General features: G+C 46.3%; 1 protein-coding gene across 1 annotated transcript in view; it reads right to left on the bottom strand.

Moving 5' to 3' along the window:
* Window positions 1–25,814, bottom strand: part of LOC115476807 (IgGFc-binding protein-like) — a 388,452-nt gene that overhangs the window by 119,056 nt on the left and 243,582 nt on the right. The window contains exon 17 of the mRNA XM_030213382.1: window positions 19,067–19,272. Coding sequence (XP_030069242.1) covers window positions 19,067–19,272 — 206 coding nt within the window. The remainder of the gene's footprint in view (window positions 1–19,066; window positions 19,273–25,814) is intronic.

Here is a 25,814-nt window from a genome sequence, read left to right on the forward strand (position 1 = left end):
GGTTTGAGATGGTCGCCATTAGTTTCCATTATCGGCAAAAACCAATGGCAGCCATCTCTAACGCCGGTCCAAATGTTGAGATTTGGCCAGCCCCGACCGTATTATCGAAATGAAAGATGGCCGGCCATCTTGTTTCAATAATACGGTCGGGTATGCCGCTTTCCGGGGCCTGCCTTAGAGATGGCCGCCCATATAGATGGCTGGCCCCGTTCGCTTATGCCCCTCCATGTTACTATGTTACAACATAATGCACAATTTAGTGATTACCTAATCAATTTCTGGGACCAATACTGTGGGGCATCTCCAAGTAGAGTCTAAAACACTATGCACAACATATTCAAATGAAATCTGGCCTCCATGGCTAGCCAGTGCAACCCAAACAAAAAAAAAACAGTCTGGTTGCCGCATTCTGAGCAACTTTTAACCAGCATATCAAACTTCCAGACAAGCCCAAATACAGGGCATTGCAGTAGCCAAAAAACAGGTAACACTGATAGTTAAACTACAGTCCTGAACAGTTCCACTGTAAGATAGGGTTTTAGCATATAAAGTTTGCAATTTAACTGTATGAAGCACCTTCACCTCCTCTGAGTAAGTCATCCAATTTAAATATTCTTGATAGAATATAAGCATAACTGATTAGATACGTGAATAACTTAGGTGTGAGCGTTTAAGTTGGCCATAGAATTGATATAAGTTCTCATGCCTCAATGCTATATAACACTCACAGTATCAGTCTTGAATTTCCACACTTTCTTATTATCATATTAATTTATTTACTATCCTCCTTTAATTTAAACATTATACATACTGGCTCTTGTTTGCTCTAAATTATGTGCATTATCATTTTAATACCACATTTTTCTAGTGTATCTCATTCACTCTCTCATTCATACTTCCTTAAACCAACCAGGTCTAGTACATTCTGCTCAACATTATTTTCCCTGTTATCCAAAACTTAAGCACAAGTCCTTTTAGTTCACATTCAGGATGATTATCAGTTCAAACCTCCCAAGGAACTGAGATGTGGATTTGATAAGGTGGAAAACCGGGCTGGAAAGGACTGAGATGTTTAATCGTTCTTCCCCACTGTTTCATTCCCCTTAATGATACCTGGACCTTGTTTTAACTTAACTCCTCACAGTGTAACCATAATTGTGTTGTAACAAATTGTACTTCAATCATTACAATGTATTGTAAGCCACACTGAGCCCGCAAATAGGTGGGAAAATGTGGGATACAAATGCAATAAAATAAATAAACAAAATAAACTTACTGTGGTGGAATACCTAATTCTATGGATCAAGCAAGCAATTTGAGAAAAGATACCAAGAGGTCTAACAACATCGCTCACTAGCATATCAAAGAGACACTCTGTTTGAAAAGTGGTTTTGAAGCACAGTCATTAATCCCTGCAGGGAAGGCAGAGACATTGGGAGGTTTGAACTGATAATCATCATGAATGTGAACTAAAAGGACTTGTGCTTAAGTTTTGGATAACTGGGAAGATACTGTTGAGCAGAATGTACTAGACCTGGTTGGTTTAAGGAAGTATGAATGAGAGAGTGAATGAGATACACTAGAAAAATGTGGTATTAAAATGATAATGCACACAATTTTCAGCAAACAAGAGCCAGTATGTATAATGTTAAATTAAAGGAGGATAGTAAATAAATTAATATTGATAATAAGAAAGTGTGGAAATTCAAGACTGATACTGTGAGTGTTATATAATTAAATGAGTATTCAGTGATCATAGATATCTCGTTGAGTAATAGATGCCTCAATGCTAGAGATATGCATGTAACTTATAGTATTCTGTAAAAGGGACAGGCAGCACAGAAATACCCTCCTACCTGGCATCTCTTATTATTTCTTACACCCTCTCCCGTGCCCTCCACTCCTTAGACGCTAATCGCTTAGTAGTACCTGCTCCAAAACAGGTGCATTATGAAATCTACCCATCACTATGTATTTATTTCCTAGTGCCATACCTGTGGGATAGTTTATCTCCTGACATTAGGTCTGAACAGTCTGTACCAAAATTCAAGACCAAGTTAAAATAAGTTTTCTATCAGGCTAGATCATCTGTCTTTAATAGTTATTTCTAATTCAACTTTTGGACTAATGTGTTAACTTGCTATGTTATATATTTCACAATCCAGTTTCATTTACATCATTTTTAATTTTAAGTCAATTACCTTCTTTTCTTATTTATCCTAAACACAAACATTAAACACAAATCACACATCACCTACACATCTCCTCAAAACAGCAATCCTCTGAACTATCTCATAAAATATTGTCACTCATAACTATTGTTCACAATAGTCAGTACACGATGCAACAATATGTTACACTCCAGCTCATTTTCAAAAGTGATCGCCAGTCATTTTCCGACATAAATCGGGAGATGGCCGGCGATCTCAGAAAAGCGGCCAAATTGGTATAATCGAAAGCCCCTTTTTTGCCACATCGCCTCTTTCCCGTCGCGTCATCGGCCAAAGTTCAAAGGGGCGTGTCGGCGGCGAAGCGAAGGCGGGACATGGGCAGGCATGGGCGTGGCTACCAGATGGCTGGCTTTCGGCGATAAGCAGTATATCGCCGGGTTTACTTGGTCCTTTTATGTTCACGACCAAGCCTCAAAAAGGTGCCCCAAATGACCAGATGACCACTGGAAGGAATGGGGAATGACCTCCCCATACTCCCCCAGTGGTCACCAACCCCCTCCCATACTAAAAAAATAAAACTAAAAACCTTTTTTGCCAGGCCTATATGCCAGCCTCAAATGCCGTACCACCTCCATGACAGCAGAATGTGTTGTATCCTCCGACAGCCCTTCCCTAGTTGCGATGTGGCTCTCGGGTGAGTGTGACACCTTTTCTGTTAGGTGCCCTGCAGAGTCACATCAGCAATGCATTGTGGTGGGTGTAGGGTTCTGGGCTCTACTCCCATGGTGCTTTTCCCCCTGCTAACTGGGTTCAGAGTGTGCCCTGTTTTGTTTCCGGTAGTCCATGAGGTAGTGGCCATTTTTGTAAGCCAGTTTTAGATCCCTTTCATGTGTCACCCACATTAGAGAACGTTATTACCTTGAATGTGGCTGAAAGAGGGCATTGTACACCATTCTGCCAGCTCTGACCTACTGCTAATCTCAGTACCAGGGGACTCTTTGCCAGTGGGGCACAACCTCTGATCTGCAGTTAACTGTGAGTAAACGTGCTTATTCAAATAAAGGACTTTTTCAAAGATATTAGTCTTCAGGTGTCAACTGGTGTGCCAAGGTTTATACAGCAGCAACAAGTCCTAGAGGCTTGCGTGTATGCAGGTCGCTGGAGCACTTTTAGTGGGTACCGCAGTGCACTTAAGGCAGGCGGACCCAGACCATCCCCCCCCCTACTTGTAACACTTGTGCTGGTAATGGAAGCCCTCCAAAACCCACTGTACCCACATGTAGTTGCCCCCTCACCCCTAAGAGCTTTGTAGTGTTGACATTTGTGGGTAGTGAGTTTGGGGGGGTTGGGGGGCTCAGCACCCAAAGTAAGGGAACTATGCATGTGGGAGGTTTTTCTGAAGTCCACCGCACTGACCCCTAGGGTGCCCAGCTGGTGTCCTGGCATGTCAGGGGGACAAGTGCGCTACAAATGCTGGCTCCTCCCACGACCAAATGCCTTGGATTTCGACGGGTTGGAGATGGCCAGCATTTTTTTTCCATTATCGCTGAAAAACAAACCCGGCCATCCTCAAACCCGGCGAACTCCAAGGCATTTGGCTGGGCTAAACCGTATTATGGAAAAAAAGATGGCCGACCATCTTTTTTCGATAATACGGTTTCGGCCAGTTGTAGCGCCGCCGCCAACATAGATCGCCGACGAACTATTTGGCCGGTGACGTTCGATTATGCCCCTCACTGTTACCCATTGGGTAACAGTGTAACATATTGTTGCATTGTATACTGACTATTCTCCATGGACAAGCAGGATGAGTCAGCCACACACTGGTGATGTCATCCGACGAGCCGGAAATGGATTTGCTCTCCAGAGCTCAAAGGAACCTTTTGAGCAGGTCCCTCTGAGGATGTGCAGTGTGCATTATATATGTCCCTGCTTGGTAGTGTTGCCTCAGTTTACCTTATCCGCCCTGCAACGGTTGGATTTTCTTGCTCTCTCTCTACACCCTGCACAAAAGAAACCAGCTTTTAAAAAATGCCCGGGCTGCAATAAGAAAATGAGCACAGCAGACGCACACCAGGTATGTGTCCGTTGCTTGGGCACAGACCACCTCATGGCTGCCTGCCCCCTGTGTCTCCAGCACAGACTCCATGCTCTCACAAACTTCCTGGTTGAGCAAACAAAGCAGCTTCCACAAAAACAAAGGAAGAAAGGTAAAGGGCTCTGGTTCTCCCCACAGACCAGGAGCACCCTTCCACAAAAACAAAGGAAGTAAAAGGGCTCTGGTTTCTCCCCACAGACCAGGAGCACCCTTCCACAAAAACAAAGGAAGAAAGGTAAAAGGGCTCTGGTTCTCCCCACAGACCAGGAGCACCCTTCCACAAAAACAAAGGAAGAAAGTTAAAAGGGCTCTGGTTCTCCCCATAGACCAGGAGCACCCTTCCACAAAAACAAAGGAAGAAAGGTAAAGGGCTCTGGTTCTCTCCACAGACCAGGAGCACCCTTCCACCTCGCTAGACGCTGCCATGCTTCCCACTCCTAACGGGACTGCCATGCCGCCCTCCCCAACTCCCACAGGGATGGAGCCCAGCACATCTGCAGCTCAGAAAAGACAAACAACACCTTCCTCCTTGCTCACTGACGCTGTCCTGCAGACTACAGCAAGATTGCTGCCCTTCCAGCACATCAGCCTGCCTCAGATGTCTGAACCAGCCCCAGCTGCTTCCAGCACCAGAGCTCCTTACCTCTGTCTGGGCAGCCATTCCTCCCCCCCCCCCCCCCCCCCCCCCCCCCATGTGGGACACAGCTCAAAACAACCTCCTGCTCAGGCTGCAAAGCACAAACAGCACAGCTTCAGACTCCCAGTCTCTGCCTTCTCTCCCTGCACAGGCTGTGACTCAAGACGCTGCCCCCTTAAAGGGCCAGCGAAAAACAGAGACACCACCAGTCACAGCACATCAGGGGTATAGGCAAGCAGTGTTGGGCACATGGAGCGCAGGAAATGCCGGAGATCATCTTCCTCCTCTTCATCCAATGCCTCCTACTCACCCCGCAGAGGCCCCCACTGCTGACACTCACCAACAGCTGCTGGGGCTCTTCAGCAAGCTGCTTACTCAGCTCTCCATCTCTGCCACAACATCCCACCAATGCGGAGGTACGGAGGCAGCTGCTACAGGGACCCCATGGCCCTCCACAGCTGCACCACTACAACCATCCACCCCGGATGATTACCCCCATCATTGAGGAATCCGCTCTCAAAAAGGCAAGGAGTTCCAGGACCCATGCCAATAACCCTCCAGGAAAAGAATTAAAAACACTGGACACAATAAAAAAAAAAAAAAAAAAAAGGGTAAATACCAAGATCGATGCACACCTTTTCCAGCTAGTCCTATACAGCGACTCCCTCTGGAAGAGAACCGAAGATCTCCTGTCCTCCCTACCTTTGGACTTCAAAACTCTCATCTCCCTGGCCCTCCGCGAGATGGAAGAATGTGCATGATCAGAGCCACCTTTGATGCCTTCGAGACCTCAGCATGCACAGCCAGTGCTGCGAGACGAATGGCATGGCTCAGCGCCTCTGCACTACGTGAGGATACACACGAACACCTTGCTGATTCCCCTGCTCCGGGGAGAACCTATTTGGGGACAAGGTCAAAGAAACAAACTCTCTCCACGGATGGCCTGCTATGCCCTTCAGCAGTGCGAACACAACAAGCCAGGCAATACCACTACCGCAGGCACCAGCACAGTGCTAAATGTTACAATGTGCCCTCAAAATGGCAGTGGCAACGACAAAAACCCCAGCCGTATGGCCCTTCCTATCAACAGAGGCAACGTCCGAGAGAACGGAAACATCAAAAACAAAAAAAAACCCTGCCTCAAACTCCAAGGCGGCACCCAGTTTTTGACGCTGCACCAGCAGCAAACCCTCCAGTGGGGAGCCGCCTCTCTCTCTTTCTTCTTCGAAACCTGGGAAAGCATCACAACCGACAAATGGGTCCTCAGCATTATACAGCATAGATAAAGGATTCACTTCCATGCGATACCTCCAAACTGACCCCCACCCAGAGATATAACTCTGGAGCACCTTACCCTCCTCATTCACAGGGAACTCCAGACCCTCCTACATTCAGGAGCTATACAGCTTGTCCCTCAGACAGAACTCAAACCATGGGTTCTACTCCCGCTACTTTCTCATTCCCAAGAAGTCTTGGAGGATTCAGACCCATCCTAGACCTCTGACATCTCAATATGTACGTCATAAAAGAGAAGTTCAGGATGCATTCGATAGGCACCATCCTCCCCCTGATCCAGAAAAACGATTGGCTAGCTGCACTAGACTTCCACGATGCATACAACCACCTCCCAATCCACAAGGCACACAGGAAACTCCTATGCCCTACCATTCGGACCTCTCCTCAGCACCAAGAGTTTTCATAAAAATGTGTCTCATTGCCGGCAGCATACCTGCGCAAAGAAGGGGTGTGTGTCTTCCCCTACCTCGACGACTGGATACTTGTCAGAACCATCACCCCTAGAAACCAAGAAGGAAATCACATCCACAGTAGCCCTACTCCAGTCACTGGGCTTCCTGAGCGACACAGTCACACCTGCACCCCACTCAAACACTGGATTTCGTTGGGGCCCCAATCCGCACCAAATGCTGCATGGCCTTCTCGCCCCTTCCCAGGGGACAAGCTACACTACGCCTGATACAACACATCATATCAGCAAGACGAGTTTCCAGCATGGACCCTCCTGCAACTCCTAGGACATTTCGCCGCATCCATCCATGTTTTACTTTTTGGCTAAGTTACAATGCGGCCACTCCAGTGGTACCTCCGGAAGAGATGGAACCAGCACACACAACCTCTCTTCAAAATAAATAAATCACCATCACCCACGCCGCCCGCAGGTCTCTCACATGGTGGCAGGACCACCAAGACCTTTACGAGAGGGGAGACCCTCTCCAGTAACTGCACACCAGCTCATATTCACCACGGATGCCTCCAAGCAAGCTGGGATGGGGAGCCCATCTCCTCCACCTACAAACACAAGACCCATGGTCTCCCTTCCGAAGCACGCTGCCACATCAACTTCCTCCAGCTCCGGCCCATCGGAAAGGCACTCCGAGCATTCGCTCCATGGATCTCAACAAGAACCTCATGGTCCGGACGGGCAACCAGGTGACCATTTCTACATAAACAAAGCAAGGGGGCACAGGCCCCCTTCCCTGTACAGGAGGCGTACCAGATTTGGACATTCGCCCTCTCCAAACACGGCTTCCTACAAGCGTCATACCTACCGGGACGCCAACCGCACGCTGGCGGACAGCCTCAACCTGAAGCTGGACCACTCACGATGGACTCTCCATCCCGCAGGTCACAAACAGCTTTTCCTCAAGTGGGGATCACCACTAATAGACCTCTCGCCAGCGAAGACAATACAAGTGCAGACTTCTTTGTTCAAAAACGACCTTCACTGCTCAGACTCTGCCATGACGCCTTCACGAGCCACTGGGGACAGCACCTGCTTATCCTCCAACCCCCACTTTCCTGCAACGCCTGGCAGCAACACAGCCAGTGCGCTGACTGGATCTCATCACACAACACCAAGGGGCCACACTGCACCCCACCTCAACAAGCTGCCGCTAGTAGCATGGAGGTTGAAAGGCTAAAATCAGCTCCTCTTCATATTTCCCCGGAAGTCAGGGACGTCCTGCGAGTGACCAGACGACCCTCCACCAGGAAATCCTACACCCTCAAGTGGAAGAGATTCCAAGCATGGTGCAACAAGGCTCACATAGATCCCTTCTCATGCCACCTTCCAGCTGTCCTGCAATACTTGCTCTGCCTTTCACAGACGGGCCTCCGCACAACACCCATCAGTCCATGTCAGCGCCATTTTAGTTTTCCATGACATAGTGGACAGTGGGCCGCTGGCCTCTCACCACTACTACTACTAAAACTTAACATTTCTAGAGCGCTACTAGGGTTACGCAGCGCTGTACAATGACCAGGTTCAATGACCAGGTTCATGAAGGGACTACGAAACCTTTATCCTCCAGTCAGATGGCTGCCTCCAGCATGGGACTTGAACATCGTTCTACGCCGCCTCATGCTCCCTCCTTTCGAACCACTCGAAAAGGCAGAGAACAAATTCCTTACTTGGAAGACCCTTTTTCTCATTGCAATAACGTCTGCCTGATGCGTCAGCGAACTCCAAGCCCTCGTGACTTACCCCCATATACACAACTCCTTCATGACCACGCAATTCTCAGAACTCATCCAAAATTCTTGCCCAAAGTGGTCTCACCTTTCCACATCAATCAGACAATTGTGTTCCCCCCCATTCTATCCAGAACCACACAACGGCCAAGAGGAACGTCTCCTCCACACCCTGGACTGCACCCGAGCCTTGCGCCTCTACCTCCAATGCATGGAACCACAGCAAAAAGGTTTGCAGCGCTTTCTCTCCTTTGACACCAACAAGATGGGTGCCCCTGTGGGTAAACGCACCCTCTAGCATGGATATCAGCCTGCTACGAGAAACAGGGCCAAATCCTCCATGACAAGGCCTCGGCACACCAGTTGCGGGCCATGGACACCACATTGGACAACCTCCACTCTACCTCTCTGGAGGACGTCTGTCGCACTGCGACCTGGTCCTCTGTTCATACCTTCACGCATCATTACTGCCTCGACAGGCCTCTAGAAACCACCAACAAGTTCGGTCTCACTGTCCTCCAAACTGCAGCGGCCACAATACAGCCTGAAGGCAACAGGATTCACACCTCTAAGGCAGACTCTTACACCTCGGGGTCAGACGCTCACTGTTAGGCCTATCTGTTTACCGGGTTGACCTGCTACTCATTCTCATACAGAATTGAATGTTCAACTATTCAAAAAAAAAAATTATATATATATATATATATATATATATATATGCTCAAGATTCACAGTTAAACTCTTGTTAAAACTGAATCATTTATGTTAAATAGTTGCATAAGCGGTATGTTATACAGTGAAACTGACTTGCAAAACCCTAATCTTGTGGTCTCATTATGCGTATCATGCTTTTCGTGCAGCCTCATTCTACCTCAGCAGCACAGCGGGCACTTGAACAAAACCTCTTAAGGGTACACACCTGACCCTTCTCGGCCCGCAGCTAGGGAGTCACCAGTGTATGGCTGACTCATCCTGCTTGTCCATGGAGAAAGTGAAGTTACTTACCTGTAACGGGGGTTCTCCGTGGACAGCAGGATCAGTCAGCCACACATACCCTCCCTCCTCCCCTACGGATGAGGCCACACAACATAGCTGGGTACACCTGAGGCAACACTGCACATGCTCAGAGGGAACTGCTCAAAAGGTTCCTTTGAGCTCTGGGAGAGCAAATCCGTTTCCGGCTTGTCGGATGACATCACCAGTGTGTGGCTGACTGATCCTGCTGTCCACGGAGAACCCCCGTTACAGGTAAGTAACTTCACTTTGTGGACAATAAGTTATGAGTGACAATATTTTATGAGATAATTCAGAGGATTGCTGTTTTGAGATGTGTTAGGTGATGTGTGATTTGTGTTTAATGTTTATGTTTAGGATAGATTGGAAAAGAAGGTAATTGACTTAAAATTAAAAAATGATATAAATGAAACTGGATTGTGAAATATTTAACATAGCAAAGTTAATACATTAGTCCAAAAGTTGAATTAGCTGATATATGTGACTAATTAGAGAAGAGTGTAACCCCTGTAGTGGTAATAATAGTTATTTCTGAGACACAGTAGGTATGGTTTCTCCTACATCTCCTCTATTTTCCCTCCCTCCTTCCCTGTGTCCTCCTTTATTATCCCATGAAATCTTACCTTCCTATAAATCTTTAAGTATAATTGTTTTACTCTTTCCTATATTAAATGGAGTTCCTTTCTGTACTATTTTTAATTTTATATTTTATATTGTACACTGCCTTGACCTTCTGTAAGAAAAAGCAGTATATAAAAAGTATCTAATAAAATATAGAACATAAACATAAATATAAATGCCTACTAAATCTAGGCACCTAAATTTAGGTGCTCACTCTACTCAATTTTCTAAGCTGTTAACTTAGTTTCCTCACACCTAGAGGTAGGTACCTAAACTTTAAAGTGACACTTTAATACATATTTTTCAATGTGCTTCCACTGTAGAATACATTTTATCAGAAAGTAGCTATTATTGTCTCTCACAGAACAGTTCTATTGCTCTGATGTTGAGATGCCCCATCAGTTTCTCTAGCAGATATGGCTGAAGTTTTCTTACCCATGTTTCTTTGTTTTGATTGACAGCAATGAAAACATCTCTGAAGAAAATGTGCAATATGGTAGTAGCACCCACACTGCAGAATCTGAAGTCCACTACCATTCTAAACCAGTCCTCTGAATCCAAATCACAGAGGGAAACCACTTCGTTGCAGTGTTGGAGACCATGTTCCCAGACAGCCCATCAAACTAGTTAAGTCTGATTGTGCAGTAATTGTGCACTGGCCTATCTTCTTGAAGCACCTCGTTCTCCATTCTTCAAAGTGCAGATTTCATCTTCTGCACAGATCAACTTCTCACACAAAACAGCACCAGTAGCTTGGCAGGTGCATTTCTGGGAGCAGTCTGGTAAAATGATGGCTTCCTGGAAATAGAAAAACAAAGTTCTTGGACTGTTACAGTGTGAAAGTACTACAGCCACACTAGTCTCACATTCCCTGTCCTGTCTGCTATTACAGCGTTATAGGCTCTATACTCACTGCCACCAGTCTAAGCTTTCTCCAGTACTACAGTCTCATGAATCCAACAATCACTGTTACTGTCACCATGTTGAACCTTCCCCAGTACTAGAGGTTCATGTAAACTATAAAGACCACCACCAAGCTGTCCCCTCACCCCATGCCCACAATATGTTGTTTCCTGGGCTTCACACTCACTATCATCTGAGTTTTCTTTTTTACCAGAACCTAGATTATTTGAAGAATAACAATTGATGGCAAGAATGCTAATAGATTGTCTCTGCCCAAATCCACAACCTGATAAATTCAAAACTATTCAATACAAAAGCAGACTTAGGTGTTGCAGTCCGCTGAGATCCCTCATTATCTCCTCCAAATGTGAAAACATCACATGACCAAGGTGATTATATGGCAGCTGTACTATTATTGAAAATGCTGAGCCAATAAATAATAACATGCATTCGATAAGACTGTAGGTTAGTCAAAAACATGCCTGCAAATATACATAAAACAATGTATTCAAAATCACATAAAAGTTTTAAATCAAGATGCTCTTAGAGCCAGTGGTAAGGTAAAAGATAACATTTGGAATTATGAACTGATATTTATTTAAAGTGGTAGGATCCAAGTCTTTGAAGCAACCAAAATTAATGAACCTGACATGTACATTGTTCAACTGTTTCCATAATCTGTATCAAGAGGAACATGTGTTTAAAACTGTGTGTTATTAGGCATCCTTAACTTGAGGATCAGTTAGCTTGCGTTATCATTTATTTGTACTTGCTATAGCCAAGTCTGACAAACAGTTGTAATCAAAAATATGAAAGACATAGAAGCAGACATTGTGGAAGATATTAAAAATATTTATTGTAGAATCATAAATAAAAGAGTGCTCGACATGGCTGTGTTTTGCCTAGCTAGGCCTGCTTTAGAACAATACATGTGCTGGTGAAAAAACAAATAAAACAAAGTTAGCATAATAAATAAATTTTAAAATCTAAATCATGTAAAAGGACATACATATCAAACTCAAATCAAATATAATATACCCAAATAAAAACTCATAAATGGAGTACATAAAACCACATACTACAAGTAAATCCCTGATATCACATACAGTAGTGAAAACATAAACGTAATATGCTTAAAAACAGCAAAATGTGTATAGGGACCAGCAAGGTACACTACCTACCCTGTGGTATTAGACATTCACTTCACCCAAGGTAGTACTGTAATAATTAAAAAATTTTAAAAGAGAAAGTCAGAGCTATGTGTAAACATAAAGCTTTAAAGCCACTCAGTAAAAATTCTGAAAGTCAGAGCAGGATAGAATATTAAAGAGAGTGAACTCACCAGGACCTCCTATTACTAGGGGGAGGGGAGGGGAGGGAGGGAGGTGTGTGTGTGCACAGAACAACTCATTTTAACTGCTGCTGCTGGATCACATGATTCACTTCCAGCATGATAACACAAGGTAAAATTATGTATCATACCTGATAATTTTCTTTCCATTAATCATAGCTGATCAATCCATAGACTGGTGAGTTGTGTCCATCTACCAGCAGGTGGAGATAGAGAGCAATCCTTTTGCCTCCCTATATGTGGTCATGTGTTGCCGGAAACTCCTCAGTATGTCGATATCAAAGCTCCATCCGCAGGACTCAGCACTTAGAGAATTACACCCACAAAGGGACACTCTGCCCAGCTCACCACCGCCGAAACGGGGGAGGGGAATTAACCCAGCTCATCCCCACACAAGTGGGGGAGGGGAATCCGTCTAGCTCATCCCCGCGGAGCGGGGGAGGGACACCACCCCGCCGATGCGGGGGGATCTGGCTTATCCTGCAACCGCAACCGCGGGAGGAGCTGACTGACCCTAACACCGCCGAAGCGGGAGGGGTACAAAGCTGCCCTACAGCCGCACGAAGCGGGAGGGAGCGCCGGCAGAATTTAGGTCTCAATCCAGCCCCATAAAACGGAGGGGAGAGGAATGCAGCAGCTCACTGTAACACAAAATCGTCTCAACTCCTGAAGAATCCAACTGAAAAAACTTGAACACGAAGTCCTCCTGAACAGGAACTGAAGACTAAACTTGAACCTGAAATGCAACCAGAATAAAAACAGTACAGATATCTGGGAGGGGCTATGGATTGATCAGCTATGATTAATGGAAAGAAAATTATCAGGTATGATACACAATTTTACCTTCCATATCATCATGCTGATCAATCCATAGACTGGTGGGATGTACCGAAGCAGTACTCACCCAGGGCGGGACATAGAAATCCCTGACCGCAACACTGAAGCTCCAAACCGGGCCTCCGCCCGAGCAGCCACAGTCAAGCGGTAATGCCTGGAGAAGGTATGAGCCGATGCCCAAGTTGCCGCCTAGCAAATCTCTTCCAAGGAGATGGACCCGGCCTCTGCCATCGAGGCCGCATGAGCTCTAGTGAAGTGAGCCTTCAGCCGGATAGGCGGCACCTTACCCGTGGCCACATAAGCCGTTGCAATGGCTTCCTTGACCCATCTTGCCACTGTAGGCTTAGCAGCCTGCAGACCCTTACGAGGACCTGCAAACAGGACAAACAGATGATCCGACTTCCGGAAATCATTGGTCACTTCCAAGTATCTGATGATGACTCATCTCACATCTAGATATTTGAGAGCAGAGTACTCCTCTGGGTAGTCCTCCCTACGAAAGGATGGGAGACAGAGCTGCTGATTCACATGGAAGCGAGAAACAATCTTGGGCAGGAAGGAAGGCACTGTGCGAATAGACACTCCTGCCTCAGTGAACTGCAGAAAGGGCTCTCGACATGATAGCGCCTGGAGCTCGGAAACTCTTCTGGCTGAAGTGATAGCCACCAAAAAGACTGCTTTCAACGTCAGGTCTTTCAGAGATGCCCTCGACAAGGGCTCAAAAGGCGGCTTCTGCAAGGCTCTTAGCACCAGATTGAGATTCCACGCAGGTACCACTGAGTGCAGAGGAGGGCGCAGGTGATTAACTCCCTTGAGAAAGCGCACCACATCTGGCTGCGAAGCCAGGGAAGCACCCTTCAGGCGGCCCCTGAAGCAAGCCAGAGCTGCTACCTGGACTTTAAGGGAACTGAGCGACAGGCCTTTCTCCAGACCTTCTTGCAGGAACACCAACACTGAAGAAATTGGAGCAGTGAAGGGAGAAAGTGAGCCTGCCTCACACCACGATGCAAAGGTACGCCAAACCCTGGCGTAAGCAGTAGAAGTAGAGCGCTTCCTCGTTCTCAGCATAGTGGCGATGACCTTGTCTGAGAAGCCCTTCTTCCTCAGACGCTGCCGCTCAATAGCCAGGCCGTAAGACCAAAGGGGGAGGGATCCTCCATCACCACGGGACCCTGATGCAACAGGCCCTGCTCCACTGGCAGCCGCAGAGGTCCGTCCACTGAGAGCCTGATCAAGTCCGCATACCAGGGACGTCTGGGCCAGTCCGGACCCACCAGGATTACCCGGCCGGGATGCTTTGCCACCCGGTCTAGCACCCTACCCAACATGGGCCAGGGCGGGAACACATAGAGAAGCTCCTGTGTCGGCCACTGTTGGAGGAGAGCATCTACTCCCAGAGATCGAGGGCCCCGTCCTCTGCTGAAAAAGCGCGGCACTTGGCAATTGGCCGATGACGCCATCAGATCTAGGCTCGGCTGGCCCCAGCGCTTCGTGATGTCCAAGAACGCCTGAGCCGATAACTGCCACTCTCCGGGATCCAAGGTATGGCGACTGAGAAAGTCCGCCTTGACATTCATGACTCCGGCAGTGTGGGCCGCCGACAGCTGTTCCAGGTTCGCTTCCGCCCACTGGCATAGATTCATGGCCTCCTTGGCTAGAGGGGCGCTCTTGGTACCTCCCTGGCGATTGACATAGGCCACAGCCGTGGCATTGTCCGACAGGACCCGTACTGACTTCAACGCCAGTACCGGGAGAAACTCCAAAAGCGCCAACCGAATGGCTCTGAGTTCCAGGAGGTTGATAGACCACTTTGCCTCTGCAGGAGACCAGAGCCCCTGCGCTGTCCTTCCCAAGCAGTGGGCTCCCCAGCCCGTCAAAGAGGCATCCGTCGTGACGACAACCCACTTCGGGGTCAAAAGAGGCATCCCTGTGGACAACTTGTCTGTCCTCAGCCACCAGCTCAGCACCTTGCGCACCGCTAGGTCCAAGGGAAGGTGCACAGCGTAATTCTCTGACACTGGAGTCCAGCGCTGCAGCAGAGAGAGTTGTAGTGCATATGAGCCCTGGCCCAGGGCACTACTTCCATCGTGGCCGTCATAGAGCCCAACAGCTGCACATAGTCCCAAGCCCGAAGAGGAGAGGCTACTAGGAACTGGTGCACCTGAGCCTGAAGTTGACAATCCGATTGTCCGGCAGGAACACTCTTCCCACTTGGGTGTCGAAACGAACTTCCAGATATTCCAGGGACTGAGTCGGGCGCAGCTGGCTTTTCTCCCAGTTGATGATCCACCCCAGGGAGCTCAAAAGAGCAATCACCCGGTCTACAGCTCTGCTGCACTCTGCATAAGAGGGGGCTCGGATCAACCAGTCGTCCAGATAAGGATGGACTTGTACTTCTTCCTTTTGTAGGAAGGCCGCGATGACCACCATTACTTTGGAGAAGGTCCGCGGAGCAGTAGCCAACCCGAACGGGAGGGCTCTGAACTGGAAGTGTCGGCCCAGGACTGCAAAACGCAGAAAGCGTTGATGAGGAGGCCAGACGGGAATATGCAAGTAAGCTTCCTTGATGTCCAAGGATGCCAGGAACTCCCCTGCCTTCACTGCCGCTATCACAGAGCGGAGAGTCTCCATTCGGAAGTGCCGAACTTTCAAGGCCCGATTGACCCCTTTGAGGTCGAGGATAGGCCATACAGAACCTCCTTTCTTTGGTACCACAAAGTAAATGGAGTAACGTCCCTTGCCAAGCTGATCTTCTGGCACCGGAACGACCGCACCCAGGCGGATCAGATTGTCCAAAGTCTGCTGCACTGCCACAGCTTTGACCGGAGACTTGCAGGGAGAGTGCACAAACCCGTCTCTTAAGGGTCGGCAGAACTCCAGCACCAAAGCGTCTGAAGTTACCCTGGTCCACTCGCCCAGAAACGAGGACAGGCGTCCTCCAATCTGCACTGGGCCATGGACCAGGGCCCCGTCATTGGGTACGAGACACTGGGGGAGGACCGGAGGACGCACCTCCGGGACGGCGATCTCTGCGAAAGGAATGCTGCTTGGGGGAGAAGTTCCTCTTGAAGGAAGAGGGGGCAGAGGAGCCTGACTTGACCGGGCGATACCGACGGGCTTCCTGAAACTGTCCTTTGGAGGAACCGGGGCGAGCACCACTAGCCCGAGCCCTGACCTCTGGTAACCTCTTGCCCTTAGACGTGCCGAGATCGGTCACAATTTTGTCCAGCTCGACCCCAAAGAGCAGCTTGCCTTTAAAAGGCAACTTAGCCAGGCGAGACTTAGAGGCGTGGTCAGCAGACCAATGCTTCAGCCAAAGCCAACGCCGCGCAGAGACTGTCTGAGCCATACCTTTAGCTGAGGCTCTCAAGACATCATACAGCAAGTCTGCCAAATAAGCCAAGCCCGATTCCAGGGCTGGCCAATCAGCCCTCAAGAAAGGATCCGAGGGGGAAGGCCGCTGCACAATCGTCAGGCACGCCCTAGCCACATAGGAGCCGCAAACTGAGGCCTGCAAACTTAAAGCAGCCGCCTCGAAGGACGACCTCAAGGCCGCCTCCAATCTTCTGTCTTGGGCGTCCTTTAGGGCCGTGCCACCTTCCACCGGCAACGCCGTTTTCTTAGTCACCACAGTGATTAAAGAATCCACGGTAGGCCAAAGAAAGGCCTCCTGTTCACCTTCAGGCAGAGGATAGAGGCGGGACATAGCCCTAGCCACTTTGAGGCTCGCTTCTGGGACATCCCATTGAGCCAAAATCAAGGTGCGCATGGCCTCATGCACGTGGAAGGTTCTAGGCGGGCGCTTCGTCCCCAGCATAATGGCAGAGCCAACAGAGGCTGAGGGAGAGATGTCCTCCGGAGAGGAAATCTTCAATATGCTCATGGCCTGCACTAACAGGTTGGGCAAATCCTCTGAGCTAAAGATCCGCGCTGCAGAGGGGTCATCCGCTCCATCCGAGCGGGAATCCGTCTCCTCCAAGGAATCCCCAAAGGACCGTTGGGAGAACTCAGATATGCTGCCCTCATCTACATCAGAGGAGACAGAGTCCTCTAGGGCCTGGAAATCCACCCGAGGGCATTTGCTTCCGGAGGCCTCAACCCCTTTATCAGACAGGGGGGCAGGGGCAGCGTTTTGCATAAGAAAAGCCTGATGCAGCAGCAAAATGAACTCAGGGGAGAATCCCCCCGAACTGTGCACTTCTGCAGCTTGGGCCACAGCCCTAGATGCACCCTCAACCGGCGCTCGCAAGAGCGGGGGAGAAACGTGCTGTGCATCCAAAATGGCGTCCGGCGCGAAACTCCGAGAAGGAGCCGCGCGGGAAGAACGGCGCTTAACTTTGGCGCTTTCTTACTGTCGCCCGAATCAAGGACGACCAAAGTATTAACGTCTCCCAGCTCGAGGGCGGCCCAAGAAGAAGCCGTCCGAGCAGAGTGGCCGGCCAACATGGAGTGGGCGAGCAGCGGGGGATGGGCGCTTATGGCGGGAAAAACCGCCGCACCGGAGGAAGAACCGGGACACTGACCGGACTCCAAACTGATGCTCAACAAAGGCGATTCATGCTTTGAAACCCCCGCATCCTCGCTAGACGCACACACGCGGACCGGGGAGCGAATCTTCGCGCCCTCACCCTCCGACGCCATAGGCCACGTGGAGACCGAACGGGGAACCCCCTGTCCGCTATAACAAGGTAAAATTACCTGCTTCTTGCTCCGAGCTGTAACGAACTGGTGTCCCAGTGAGCAGCTGCAATAAACGCTGAAATAAACGTTGAAATAAACGCCCTTAAAGGACGTCCAAATTTTTTTTTTTTTAAACGGAGCCAGCAGGAGGGGGGAGAAAAGGAGGGACCTGGCACCACCAGGTTTGCACTTGCTCAAGAAGAGCCCTCAACCCCAGGTACTCAACAAAACCTAAAAATTAGGCTTGGAGACCTAGCCAGAGCTGCTGCTGTGTGTGACCACCACCTGCTGAGATAGAGAACATACTGAGGAGTTTCCGGCAGCACATGACCACATATAGGGAGGCAAAAGGATTGCTCTCTATCTCCACCTGCTGGTAGATGGACACAACCCACCAGTCTATGGATTGATCAGCATGATGATATGGAATAAGAAAATATTTTTTAAAACCCTTTAAAACTGCACTGCCCATAAACTGCATTCATAAAACATAAGAAGACTGAATTTAAAACTGTTACTAATATAAAAATATCATAAATAACTTGAAAAACATTTCTTTTTTTACTGTGTGTCATAGTTACATCACAGGAAGCAATCACTAGGATGAAAATCCATTCCATAAAACTTTAGAAAAATAACTTTTTGTTACAGAAACAGTAGAAATATAATTTCTACTGAGTGGCTTTTAAGTTTTATGTTTACTATAGCCCTGACTTTTTCTTTTTTAATTTTTTAATTATTGAAGTACTGCCTTGGGTAAAGTGAATTTCTAACACCACAAGGGTAAGTAGTGTACCTTGCCTGGTCCCTATACATATTTTGCTGTTTTTAAGTGTATTACTTTTACATTTTCACTGATTACATGTGATACATGTGATATCAGGGATGTAGTTGTAGTTGCAGTGTGGTTTTATGTATTCCATTTATGAGTTTTATTTGGGTATATTATATTTGATTTGAGTATGATATTACATAATTTAGATTTCATGATTTATTTTTTATGTTAATGTTATTTTATTTGTTGTTTTACCAGTACACATATTGCCCCTGAAGTAGCCCCTGCTGGGCGAAACACGACTGTGTCGGGCACTCTTATTTATGATTCTATAATAAAGATTTTTAATATCTTCCACCATGTCTGCTTCTATGTCTTCTATCTTCTTAGATCTAGCAAACTGCTTGCTTATCTGTTTTCTGGGACAATCCCTAGATTTCTTCACACCATTTTGTATCTTCAGTATCTTGCTACAAGTGTAAACATGAACACATACCTTCAGATATCTCCCATCATACTCGCAGCCACAGTCGTCTATTGTGACACAATTTTCTCCACTGAATACGTATCCACTATCACATTCACAGCCTTCAAAGCATGTATCAGTACATGTAGAAGGGCCAGCTAAACCTCCACAGGAAGCATCACAAGTCCAGGTGCAGAGCTCATAGTGACTGTTAGGAGGACAAGTAAGAGCTGCAAAGAAACAAAGAATGTAATACATTTCCATGAGTGTCTATCGTGGTTAAAAGGTAATAAAGTAAGACTGAAAGTTGTGCAACTTCATAAGTACCATGGTTGTTCAGAGAAAGGATGGAGCTTGCATGAGTATAGGGGTGTGTGTGTGTGTGTGGGGGGGGGGGGGGGGGGGGGGGCAGAAACAATAACTCAAGATGACACAGTTGAGAATCTTCATCAATGGGGAAGTGAGAGGGAAGTCAGAGATAACCAAGGTCTAAGGTATTACAGCAAGAAGAGAAAATGGGCAGACTGTAAAGGCCTGAAATACATTATTTGCTGTCATATGCTATTGAGGTAGCATTTAACCCACGATGGTCAGTGTTTTGTTTTTTTTCTATACCCAAATATTCAGTGCCGGGTCAAACCCAGATACCAGTGCTGAATATCCAGGTATTTGGCAGCTGCAGGAAGTTATCTGGGTCCTGTCATTATTCAGTGCCAATACACGGATAACTATTCAAGCAAGTTAGGACAGCTTTTGATCTGGTCTAGCTTACCCAGTTATCATTTATTATTTATTTGTACTTGCTATAGTGCCAAGTCTGACAAACAGTTGTAATAAAAAATATGAAAGCAGGAAAAGAACTCCATAATGTAGACAGGAAAGTAGCTTATCAAGACTCAAGAATCACATTCATATAGATTCAGTATCTAAACACACAATAGGTAAAACTCCATTGATCTTGGTTGCAATTTCGGGTCTAGTCTCTAAAACAAATCATGAAAAAAATGGGTTTTCAAAAGTACTTTAATTTTTTTGTACTATAGCCCTGCATGAATAAACATTAGCAACTTATTCCAGAGCACTGGTGACAGCCAAAAAATGCACTCAGATTCTAGACAAGCATCTCTGATGGAGTGGGAATCACTAACCAATACTTATTTAGTAGCCAGAGTTTTTCTTGCCTGGAGTTCTGCCTGGGGGAGAAAAGGTTTACTCAAGGCACCCTCCAGGAGACCTCCAGAAGGTTACTTGTGTCTCAGAGGCAAGACAACCCAAGCACAAAAATTTTAGATTGTGGGAAAAAAATAGTAATGGATTAGCAATTTCATGTTTGTGATCTTTCAGAACTCTAGGTTGAATGCCATCTGTTCAATTTGTGCTTAGGGAAGATATGAAAAAAGACTAAAATAAACCTAAGACAAATTGATTTTAGATATTTAAAATGAGCAAATACCTAACTGTTTTTGTTGTACGGCTGTAAAAGACTTTTTAAAAAAACCCAAAAGCCTAGATTAAATTGATATTAGACTCTTTAAATAGCATAATAAAAGAATTCTTGCTTTTTAATGAAATTAAAACATACATCATGCATGTATTGATAAGTACTGTCTTCTTTCCTAAGTTTCAAGGCGCCGATGCACAAAAGTGCCCTCAAAAAATCCATGGTTTTTAGATCCCCGGTAAAAGTTAACAAGTTTGAACTAGCAAGCAATGCTCGAAGGAAATCACGTGCAAATGAGCTACTCATAATTACAGCAAGCAGCTCGGTAGGGAAAGTGCTGGTGCATGTGTAGAACAACAATCCGCTAAACAGCACATATAGGACAATCACTTGCTAAGCGTCGATGCTATGCACATGCCCCAAACAGTGTGCATAATGGACTCACCTGCACAGCGTTCCACTGCTACACACGGCTTTCATACACACGTATAAGCGACCCTGTTGCAGGGTCATCTAGAAGCAGAGATCTTGGTTTCCCTACAGGAAGAACTAACCTTTATGTTAGAAGGTTACATAAAAGTAAGAGGAAAAGAAGACCGCTCTGGTTCTCGAACATAATAGCTGAAAAGTTAAGGCAAAAGAGGTTAGCCTTCACAAGATGACTCAGAAAGATGAAGACCGGTGAGAATAACCTGGATAAGCGAAGAGAAGCTGGAAAAGCTGTTAGGAAAGCAAAGAGGCAAATGGAAGAAAAGATAGCTAATACAGTAAAATTGGGGGATAAGACCTTTTTCAGATATTTAAGTGACAGGAGGAAGTTCTAAAATAGTGTTGTGATGCTCAAAGCTGAGGGAGAGAAATATGTGGAAGATAAGGATAAAGCTGAACTGCTTAACAATTATTTCTGCTCTGTGTTCACGGATGAAAGGCCAGGGGTAGGACTGCAGAAAACAAATGCCTAAAGGGTTGGATGTATCGTAAACGAAAACCTGTTCACAGAGAAGTGTGTTCATGAGGAGCTAGCTAAACTAAAAGTAGTCAAAGTGATGGGGTCTGATGGGATACATCTGAGGGTGCTCAAGGAACTCAGAGAAGTTCTGGCGGCTCCACTGACTGACCTCCTCAATGCTTCATTAGAGACTGGAGTGGTCCCGGAGGACTGGAGAAGAGCGAATGTGGTTTCTTTGCACAAGAGTGGAAGTAAGGAGGAGGTTGAAAATTACAGACCTGTCAGTCTGACCTTGGTGGTGAGTAAACTAATGGAAACGCTAATAAAGCGGAGGATAGTGATATTTCTCGAATTGAATGGTATGCAGGAACCAAGGCAGCCTGGCTTTACTAGTAGCAGGTCATGTCAGACGAATCTGACTGACTTCTTCGACTGGGTGACCAAACAGTTGGATGTGGGAGGGGCGTTAGTTGTGGTGTTCTTAGATTTCAGCAAAGCCTTTGCCACAGTTCTGCACAAGCGACTGATAAATTGAGTGCCCTCAGTATGGGACCTAGAGTAACTGATTGGGTTAAAAATTGGTTGAATGGAAGGAGACAGAGGGTGGTGGTAAATGGAGCTTGTTCTGAAGAAAGGGATGTCATCAGTGGACTACTGCAGGGATCAGTCCTTGGGCTTGCTCTTTTTAACATCTTTGTCAGCGATATCGTGGAAGGGCTGCCTGGTAAGGTTTGTTTCTTTGAGGATGATACCAAACTCTGCAACAGGGTGAACTCCCTGGAGGGTGTGAATGACATGAGGAAGGACCTAGCAAAGCTGGAGGAATGGTCCGACATTTGGCAACTAAGATTTAATGTTAAAAAATGCAGGGTCATGCATTGGGACACAAGAATCCGAGGGAACGGTACAATATAGGGGGTGAAGTGCTTCTGTATGATTGTGGCTTTGACCATCACTTTTTCTACCTGTTTGGAAAAAAAAAAGTGATGGTCAAAGCCAGAAGGATGCTTGGGTGCATAAAGAGAGGGATGACCAGCAGGAAAAAGGAGGTGATTGTGCCTTTGTATAAGTCTCTGATGAGTCCACATTTAGAATACTGTGTGCAGTTCTGGAGACTGCACCTATGAAAAGATATAAACAGGATGCAGTCAGTCCAGAAGGTGGCTTCAAAATTATTAAGCGGTCTTGGACACAAAAAAATAGAGGGGCAAGCTTATGAACCTCAAAATGTATATACTGAAAGAGAGGAGATATGATAGAGACGTTTAAATATCTCAAGGGCATTAATTAACAGGAATTGAGCCTTTTCCAACTGAAGGAAAACTCTGGAACGAGGGGGCATACAATGAAGCCCGTTGCTTTCAGTTGCTGCGGCGTTTTCTGGATCTTCCTCCTACACTTATCTTAAATAAATTAAACGGGAGCAAAACCCTAACTCCTTATCTATGTCTCCGGACTCCTTTCCCCTGGATCTAAAAGGTTTTCTTTATTTAAAAAGACTGGGGCTCCTTCTAACTTCAAAAATAAAATAACTAAATTTCCCTACCTTTAATCTCCTAAACTATGTTCTTTGTGCCCTATTCTATGGAAGGAGAGCTATGGATTATTCAGGAACCCAATGTCTTCCCTCAATCACACGCTTATGCTAACTCCAGTTCAATCAAACACTATCCAATTAATTTATCACCACACAATTCAAATATTTATTTAGAACATTTAAAACATTCAACACACAAATTTCCCATTAAATCACCCACTCAAATAAATCTTAATAATCCTTACCTCAATAATTCTATTCCCAAATCCCCCCTCCTTTAACCCTGAATTTTCTAAAAACCTCTAAACCACAAAACAGTAACACAATCACCCCTTTCTCCTAAGTATCCTCTCATTGAACTCCCCTTTTTAATCAATCACCCCCTTCCCAATCCTATCTTAGCCTAACTATTCTTCTCTACCTCAATCAATATCCCCTCTCACAACACGCATCCACTCTCTCCGCTGTCCTAACTCCTTCTGCCAACTGCCAGAGACTCCGTCTCCTAGGATACGGAACCTCCGGCAGCATTCTGGCCACCCCTCAGCCAATCAGATACTTCCCTCAAAATTCTAAGCTTCACTGCTGACCAACGGAATGTTGGCCAGCAGTGCTAAATCTCCATTTTAATTAATGATTTTCCATAGGAAATAATAGGAAAATCATATAATTAAATAAAAACCCTACCAAACATTATCCAAACTACCCCAAAATTCCCATATACAATAAACCTTTTATCCCCTACCTAGCTATATTTTTTAAATTTAAATTTAACCCTTTAAAATACATGCCCTAACATCTTCCCCCACAAACCCCTTTTAAAATTCCCCCAAAATTTCAAAACTCACCTCAAAAATTCAATCACGCCCCCCTCTACCTACCACGTCGAAATTAAAAATTTAAACTGCAATTAACCCCTTAAAACCAGCACCCCTCCAAAAGACCCCTTTTAAAAATTAAAAATCAAAAACTAATCTGACAGAAAAATCAAGACAAATATCCTGAACCCAAATATGCAAAAAAAATTAAAATCTGATAAACCCCTGATTTTTAAAAAATAAAAAACGTAATTTACACAATTTAAAAATAATTAAATTAAAATTCTGGGTCAAAAAACCCCTTACCTGAATCCCGAATTTCTGCACACATGACGCCTGCCTTCCGTTCTGGTCTCGTTGGTCCTGGGCCGAAAACGGAGCAAAAATAAAAAAAACAGCCCCAAAAACCGCCATTTTGCTGGAACTCCAGTCAAAAATCGAGGCCCAGGCTTCTAGGCCTCACCGGAGCTCCAGCAAAACGCGAGCAGGCATGCTTCCGATTAGTGCATGAGACTCGCCGCCTCATGCACACGCCTACTCTTCGCTGGCCATCTTCCCTCCATCTTCAGGCCCCGGAACGGCCCTCTTCCGCTCTTCGGCGTCCCGCCACAACTCTGACCTCCTCCACCGCCACCCGGACGCCCGCCACCAACAAGAACAGCCCCAACACTCCAAAAAATGTGGCGCTTTCTCCCGGAAATGCGGAGCTGCCCCAATTTTTCCTGCCAGCCCTCTCTGGCCAGAACATCGGCGCTGCTCACCGCAGCACACCCTGGTTGTGCTGTTTCTTTCCCCCCCCCCCCCCCCCCTTAGAGCTCATGCCGGGGCACAAATGCCTCTTCACTCTCGGGAAGCCCTGGAATGATGGCGATGTAGCCCCAGATGCCCCAGCTACCCTGCACACAGAAAAGGCCCCCCCAGAGCCACCAGAACGGGCCTCCTCAGGTAAGAAAAACTGTTTAACCCCTAGGTTACATCAATATGAAGAAGGTTCAGTGATTTATTGCAGATAGTCCTGAACATTGAAAGACAAGTGCACGTTTGTTAAGCTTGTCAGCTATTTTTTGCACCACTGGACATTTGACCATGCACATTAGTATTATTAAATCACAGATATGGTTTAAGGGGAAGATTTTTTTTATGCCTATGATTAAAATTTCCAGCTCTGAAGGTTTTGTTTGACCTAGAACTCTTTGAGGCTTTTCCTTCCTTTATTTTTCCATCTCAGCATGGTGATATATAATAGCTTCTCACCATTGTTTTTTGAGGGAGGAATAGATTTTGTTTAGTTATTGATCAAAGTATATTTAGAGGGGCATCTTCTAAGTCCAACTTTAGACATTTTGCTAAAAACGTCCAAAATTCAAGTGGGGGGAGAGGAAATGACATCACCATCCATGATGGCTGCTTAAATGAGGAGCTCTTGTCCATCAGGTGAATATCAGTGTCCCTTGCAGCCATCCTGGGAATGAAGCACCAACATAGTGGGGCTTACATTTGCAGGAGACCTCAGAGAGTGCTCGTGATGTCCACTCCATGTCCCTGGGCTGTGAATTTACAAGACCATGCTTATCAGCAATGTATGGTGGCCTTGGACGCAGACAGAAGCGCTATGAAGGAACCTTTGGCACCCATAGCAGATGCCTCATCCACTGTTCCTTTAATACCTCAGGTTTCTGCAGAGGAATCTTGGCAACAATGTGCACCTGACTTCGAGAAATAAAAATGAATCTTAAAGCTGTCTGTCATAGGCGGTCAGTGGCCCAACTGTTTGGGGAAGCTAAAGGGGGCAGGGTTAGGGGTGGGGCCAGGGGTGGAGCTTAAATCCATAATTGTCTGATAACACACAGAAAAAATAAATAAATAAAAATAAAAGTCACAATACCGTTTATTAAATTTAGATATTAGATATGTATCATATGTCAAAGAATAAAGTGGTTGCTCAAAGCATATACTAACCACAATCTCTTAACTGCAAAACACTATGCACAACTTTGTGCAAAAACACACTCAGAACCTTACTGTAC

Source organism: Microcaecilia unicolor, chromosome 8 (genome assembly GCF_901765095.1).
Source record: "Microcaecilia unicolor chromosome 8, aMicUni1.1, whole genome shotgun sequence".
In the NCBI taxonomy this organism is placed as follows: Eukaryota; Metazoa; Chordata; class Amphibia; order Gymnophiona; family Siphonopidae; genus Microcaecilia; species Microcaecilia unicolor.